The 7,418-nt window shown below is 47.3% G+C and overlaps 1 protein-coding gene across 1 annotated transcript; it reads right to left on the minus strand.

The window, feature by feature from the left end:
* Positions 1-1,783: 1,783 nt before the first annotated feature.
* LOC119474826 (transcriptional repressor scratch 2-like) lies at positions 1,784-5,945 on the minus strand. Its single transcript, XM_037747142.1, has 2 exons — positions 5,574-5,945; positions 1,784-2,589 (listed from the first exon to the last, which is right to left on the minus strand). Exons 1-2 carry the CDS (start codon positions 5,752-5,754, stop codon positions 1,784-1,786), a joined length of 987 nt encoding a protein of 328 aa, XP_037603070.1. The 5' UTR covers positions 5,755-5,945.
* Positions 5,946-7,418: the final 1,473 nt, after the last annotated feature.

Consider the following 7,418-nt stretch of genomic DNA (forward strand, 5'->3'; position numbering starts at 1 on the left):
CTAACGGTAGTGCTTTGTGTTAGCTAGTGTTAGCCCGCTGTCATATTACTAATATATGAAACCAGCAGGCCGACAGGCTGCTGATGTCTCCTCTGACACAATACTGAACAAGCTATCAAGTGAGCTACTTGCCAACTTAACTTAGCTGATGTCAGATAGCAGCGTGCCGCGTGCCGCGTGCCGCGTGCCGCGTGCCGGCGGTCTCTCCTTCAACATGGTGGATGCGACCTTTGATCCAGCTGCTGTATCTGTCTTTGTTTGGATGGTTTTGAGGATCTTTACAGACGGATCTGTTCACGTTTGATCGTTTCAGCACTAAACTGGATGCACAAGTCAGATGTTTGGAGCGCTCCACCATCTGGTTCTATACCGGAGCTGTGTGACGAGTTTACGGAGATCCTTCCCACTCTGAGCGGGACGTAAGAGCAAAACGGACGCCGTGTGATTATGGTGAATTACGGAATATTTAATTTTTCCCACATTCGAGCAAAAGTTTGATATTTTTCTCTTGTGAAGATATTTTGGACTTTGGGCCAGAAAAATAACTTTTAAAATTAGAGCTGACTTAACTGACTAAAAAGGCGGCTGTGGCTCAGAGAGTAGAGCGGGTCGTCCACCAATCGGAAGGTCGGTGGTTCGATCCCCAGCTGCTCCGGGTCACATGTCGATGTGTCCTTGAGCAAGACACTTAACCCCAAATGTCTCTTGAAGGCAGAGACATCGTGTGTGAATGAGTATTTAGATTAGAACCTGATGGGCGAAGTTGGCACCTTAGCAGCCTCTGCCATCAGTGTATGAATGTGTGTGTGAATGTGTCTGTGAATGTGTGAATGTGTGTGTATGAATGTGTGTGTGAATGTGTCTGTGAATGTGTGAATGTGTGTGTATGAATGTGTGTGTGAATGTGTCTGTGAATGTGTGAATGTGTGTGTGAATGTGTGTGTATGAATGTGTGTGTATGAATGTGTGTGTGAATGGGTGAATGTGTGTATGAATGTGTGAATGTGTGAATGTGTGTGTGAATGTGTGTATGAATGTGTGTGTGAATGTGTGAATGTGTGTGTGAATGGGTGAATGTGTGTGTGAATGTGTGTATGAATGTGTGTGTGAATGGGTGAATGCTGACATGTAGTGTAAAGAGCTCTTAGTGGTTGGAAGACTAGAAAAGCGCTGTATAAATGCAAGTCCAGTGTGTTCAAGTCTAAGTGTGTTGCATCGTTGCGTGTGTGCAGGCATGAAGGAGTTTTAGTAATTATTTATTTTCATCAGTTTTATTGTCATCACCAAATTGATCAGACAGAGAAATATAGAGCGTCAGAATATATTTTGACTTTTGTTTTCAACAAATCCAATACATGGCATCTAATAAATCCATGTTAAATTCACAAATACATTAACCAATAATAAATAAATAATCTTCAAAAATTGGCAAATAAATAGTTAAATAAATTAATAAATACACAAATACATTTTTTCTTAACGAATAAGATATGTTTGAGGTAAATTAAGAGCTAGTTGGCTTATAAAATAATACTGGCATGTAAATTATTGCAATTCAATTTATAAAAAACAATATAAAATATTTTATATTTGTGAACAACACTGAGATTTTTTTATGAATTTCATACATAATTCCTGAATAATTTCAAGTGAGGTTATTGCTTATATCAAAAGGCAGGATTATGATGCATGCATGTGAAAGCCTGAGAAGCTTTTTCTCTGACTCCGTCATATGAACTATTAAAAAGTGTATAAATAGAAATGAAAAGATGAATATTTCCCGTCAGTCCTCAGAGCTGCAGTCGTCCTCCGGTTGGCTCCCTTTGAAGCAGGCCGACTCGTAGTGCTTGTTCAGGTATGACTTGAGGGCGAAGGTCTTGTGGCAGCGTTTGCAGGAGTAGTGCTTGAAGGCCGAGTGCGTCTGCATGTGGGCGCGCAGGTTGGAGCGGTCGGCGAAGGCTTTGCCGCAGTGGGCGCATGCGAACGGTTTCTCGCCGGTGTGGGACCTCATGTGGCCCTGCAGGAGCCAGGGTCGACTGAAGGCTTTGCTGCACACCGTGCACTCGTGCTTCAGGTCGTGGGTCAGCATGTGCATGGCCAGCGCAGGCATGGACACGTACACTTTGTGGCAGGTGGGACACTTCCTGGCCTGCTGGCTGTCCAGGCTGCGGTGAGTCTGCTTGTGTCTGCTCAGATTGGAAGACGTGGCGTAAGACTTGCCGCACTCGCCGCACGCGTGGCGCCCTTTGGACTTCCCTTTGGCGGGGCTGCAGTCCGCCGAGCCGACGCCCTCGCTGCTGTCCGATCGGCTGCCTCCCTTGCGGGGACGCCTCTGGCCGGGCCTGCGGCGGGAGCGTCCGTCAGAGATGAGGAAGGCGTCGATGCCGCACGCCTCCAGCTCGGGGCCGCTGCTGTCGGACTCGACCGTGCCGCTGGAGACGGGGCTGTCCGGATGCTCCATGTCGTGGTCGGAGAACTCTTCCCCGCCGCTGCCACCCGGGGAGTACAGGGGCATCGAGGAGAGCCCGGTCTGCTCATGACCCGGCTCCTTCTGCAACACTGACGGGATGATGTAATCATGGATGTAGCCTGGGAGAGAAAAAACACAATCAATAAAGACGAGGGCTGTCAATCGATTAAAATATTTAATAGTGATTAATTGCATGATTGTCAATGATTAATCGCTCTGTTCTAAATGAATCTTAAAGGAGATTTGTCCAGTATTTAATCCTCTTATCAACATGGGAGTGGACTAATATGCTGCTTTATGTAAATGTATGTATATATTTATTATTATAAATCAATGAACAACACAAATCAATGTCAGATATTGATCCAGAAACCCTCACAGGTACTGCATTTAGCATAAAACAATATGCTCCAATCATAACATGTCAAACTGCAGCCCAACAGGCAACAACAGCTGTCAGTGTGTCAGTGTGCTGACTTGACTATGACTTGCCCCAAACTGCATGTGATGATCATAAAGTGGGCATGTCTGTAAAGAGGAGACTCGTGGGTACCCATAGAACCCATTTACATTCACTGATCTGGAGGTCAGAGGTCAAGGGAACCCTTTGAAGATGGCCATGACAGTTTTTCCTCTCCAACATTTAGTGTCAGTTTGGAGCGTTATTTAACCTCCTTCATGACCAGCTAGTCTGACCTGGTTGTACCGATGGATTCATCAGGTTTTATATATGGTTTACTATGATACCAGGATCTTCACTCTAGATTTAGAACTGAACCTACCAACCAGGTCAGACTAGATGTAATGACTTTTCACAAACGAATACCTAAATCTATAATCCACTGAGGGGCGGACGGGAGATCTTGTTCGGACGCGTGCTCTATAAACAAACCAATGTCCAGTGCGCTCTGTAACGTTATTTACATTTTCACATCTCACCATCATGTTCTTCCCCTGTTTCCATTCAGCGGGATCTAATTCAACAATGTTTCATATGGCAAGGCTCGGCTCGGCTCGGCACGGCACGCTCGGCAAGGCTCGACTCAGCTCGGCACGGCCCGCTCGGCAAAGCTCGGCAAGGCTCGGCTCGGCACGGCCAAAAACTGTTTGGCTCTCCGTCTCACACACACCTGATCCTAATCAGGAGAGCTTACCTATATGCACTCTCATGTCCATGTTACACCCGGTGGCCAGTGCTAGAACTGCAGGCAGACATTAATTGTGTCACCAACAGATAAAAGTAAAACAAACAAAAACTACATTAAGGCTCCAACACTAGATGTTAGAATGAATAACGCTCCACGATATGTATGTGTAGAGATGTAGAGTATTTGTCATTGGAAGATCTCAGTAACCTCTGATGAAAAGTGCCCTCTCACCCAAACCTCTGATCAATACGAAACCTCTACAGGAAGCTATTTGTAAGTGCCAGGTTCAGCAAGCTTTGAGGATGAAATATTAATGAGTCTTTGGGTGCACGGTTCTGCCCCCGATCGATAACCTTCTCTGGCTCCAACAAGTGCTACCGGAGGGACGGAGACATGTGGACGGAGGCACATCGAGGCTCAAACACAAAGTGCTGACGCTGACTAAACAGGGAGCGGAGCAATAGTTGGGCTGCTGATCGATCCACCTGTCGGCGCCGCGCGGCAGCAGCAGCACGGCTAAATCTGTTGGGGGGCGGGGGGGGGGTGATCAAAACAGAGTCTCAGCAGTGAAATCCCCTCAATCACTAAATCATTTTAATCAGATCATTCCCCATCTGTGGCGCTTCTGAGAGTGTTCATGAGGATGGAGAGAGAGTGGGGGAGGGAGGGGGTGAGTGACAGGTGGGGGACTGTGATTTGGCAAAGAGGGAAGGGAGGGGGGGGGGAGTCTGATCTTGACAGCAGTCAATGGTATATTGAGCCCACTCCCCCCAACACACACACACACACACACACACACACACACTGGGACACAAAGGGAAGCAGACAGCTGGCATCCTAAATCTGGAGGACAAATGATTCAACTCCAACACAGGATCTGTGATGCTGGGGGGGGGGGGGGATGTGAATCCGCTCAAAGCAGCACACATTTCTTTGGATGCTTCTCAAACACACACACACACACATTAAGGGGTGTCCTCACTTCCAGCCTCTGCAGAGAAGCCGTCAGATGAAGCTCTGCTGTCGGCCAGAGAGCTGCTCATGTTGCACTTTATTGAATTACCTGCAGCACTCTCTGTTTCCAGTCAATACCCGGACCCTCTAAAAACCCTGTTCCATCACCTCTCGCTGCTCCACATATGGATTGTGTTGCTGCAATCCTACTCCCTGTGGCTATCTAACATCCTGCAGGATCAGATGGAGAGATGAACGAGGGGAGGGGGGGGGGGGGGGATGAGAGGAGAGAGACTCAAGGGCAACTGCACCATCTAAGGACAACACCGTCCCATGTGGCTATCTGCTTTCTCCCCTTCCCCTTCTCTCTAGTTGGACCTGACAAAGGCTTGCGTCAGATTTTGTGTGCGTGTGCATTTGTGCACGTGTGCACGTGTGCACGTATATCTCATCATTCATGTACACAACCGTATTAAAGCCAGAGGCTGCCGTGTGATCTGGTTTGAGTATTAAGCAGATTGAGGCAGCGTGACCTGAATACTATTTAGCATCCGCCGAGTTAGAAAACAAAAGTCCTGAGGAGGCATATGGGAGGGGGGGGGGCTGGGGTTGCTTTGGGAGGGGGGGGCTGGGGTTGCTTTGGGAGGGGGGGGGAGCTGGGGTTGCTTTGGGAGGGGGGGGTGGGGTTGCTTTGGGAGGGGGGGGGTTGCTTTGGGAGGGGGGGGCTGGGGTTGCTTTGGGAGGGGGGGGGGTTGCTTTGGGAGGGGGGAGCTGGGGTTGCTTTGGGAGGGGGGGGGGGCTGGGGTTGCTTTGGGAGGGGGGGGGCTGGGGTTGCTTTGGGAGGGGGGGGTGGGGTTGCTTTGGGAGGGGGGGGGCTGGGGTTGCTTTGGGAGGGGGGGGGGGTCCCACAGCGATTAGGAAGCAAAGACAACAACATATCTGTTATGTTAAAGGACAGAAATCAACACTGCAGCAGACAAACAAACAAGTTGAGAACTCACCGTTTTCACTCAAACGCACCGCCAAGTTGGTGGCCGACTCTGTGATGGCATGTGTCACAGTGTAGGAGTCATCCCAGTGCTGCTGCTGGTGCTGATGGTGCTGATGGTGCTGGTGGTGGTAGTAGTTGGAAGACGACAAATCGTGGACCTTCGGCTGCTTCACCAAAAAGGAACGTGGCATTTTTCTTTTTTTAAAAACAAGAACTGCTGCTAGAGCCTCATAGAAAAGATGTGAGCAGGCGGAGGATTTAAAAAGAAGAAATGTTGCTGAGCGTCCAGGCCTCCTTCCTCCTTCAGCAGGCCACTAATAATAAATAATAATCTGTCCTGGATTTAAAGGAAAGAGAAAATGTGGTGAAAGCAGCAGACAGAGAGAGAGAGAGAGAGAGAAAGCAGAGGACAGGGAGGATGGAGAGGAAGACAGAAAGTGGCGAAGGAGAAACAGAGACAGAGAGAGAGAGAGAGAGAGAGAGAGAGAGATGGAGAGAGAGAGAGAGAGGGATGTCTGGACTAGCTGAGCTCAGCACTACTGCAGCCTTTTATATGAGGGGCACCAGCCCCAAAGATCAGGTGGTGCTTTGGAAGAGGGAGCTGCTTAGCATTAATCCATCAAACATCCCCGGGGACACACATCAAATTACCACGAGCCGTCTGTGCTTCTCCACGCACACACACACACAGCAGTCAACTAACCCTCCTCCTCCTCCTCCTCTTCCTCCTCCTCCTCCTCCTCCTCTCTCAGGGAAGCAGAGCAGACAATAGTGGTGCAGAAGCACGTGGGTGACACTACACACAACATCTTGTCCTCCATTGTCTCTCAATGAAGTAGCTAACACAATTTATGCTGCCCCAACACACACACCCACACACACACACACACACACACACACACACCCCTCTACTGCTGCTAACACCTCCAACCACCTCTGATATATTCCATCATCATCATCCAGCTGCTCGTTACAGAGCTGATAACCTGCAGCAGCATCGTCTCGGTATGTTAATCAGTGCATCAGATATAGGTCACCATTAACTTACATACAAGCATCTGCCTTCGCGTGCCTCTGGTGAGGATCTCTCTACTCTTAATAGTATCTGTGTCTGTCGTAACAAGCATAAAACATGGGGACCAAATAAAAGATCACCTCTTAGTCTTGTTTTATTCTTTTTTTATTCACCTAACCAGCTCCTTTAGTTCAGAAATTTCTTACGATATATATTCATGTTGTTTTTCAAAGGGCGGGTCCGTAAGTTTTTATATCATTCCAACACAGTCTCACAGCAGTTTGTAAAATATGTTTCCTTCAAATGAAACTGGTGAGCTTGTGTTTACAACACGGGAAGTCGTGTACACGATATTCTTGACTTTCAGGTGGTTAAGTTGTGAAGAACTCCGCTGCTAAGCAACGGAAATATTAACGTTACTGTCGGCGTCTAGCAGCCACAGAGGCTAACAGTATAGCGAGCTAGCCAGGAGGTAACATAATGCAGGAAATATAAAGACATAATGAGAGAGGAAAAAGACGAGGCTGTTGGGAATATCAACATTTTCCTCAGACATATTACGGAGAAAAGTAATATACAACTAAATTTACAATATATTAACTTGTTTTATTTTTACTTAACTTATTTTTTGTGCGTTTTACTACGAATGTCCAGTAACACAATTTCTGTACCAGTTTTTTCAAAATTAAACGACTTGGTTAGGTTTAGGAAAAGATTGACTTGGTTAGGTTTAGGAATAGATCGACTTGGTTTAGGTTTAGGAATAGATTGACTTGGTTAGGTTTAGGAATAGATCGACTTGGTTTAGGTTTAGGAATAGATTGACTTGGTTAGGTTTAG

Source organism: Sebastes umbrosus, chromosome 1, assembly GCF_015220745.1.
Source record: "Sebastes umbrosus isolate fSebUmb1 chromosome 1, fSebUmb1.pri, whole genome shotgun sequence".
NCBI lineage: Eukaryota > Metazoa > Chordata > Actinopteri > Perciformes > Sebastidae > Sebastes > Sebastes umbrosus.

Coding starts and splice junctions, on each gene's coding strand:
- LOC119474826 (XM_037747142.1), bottom strand. CDS start 5,754: ATGCCACGTTCCTTTTTGGTGAAGCAGCCGAAGGTCCACGATTTGTCG. Junction 2,590..5,573: donor GGTGCGTTTGAGTGAAAACG/GTGAGTTCTCAA, acceptor TTTCTCTCCCAG/GCTACATCCATGATTACATC.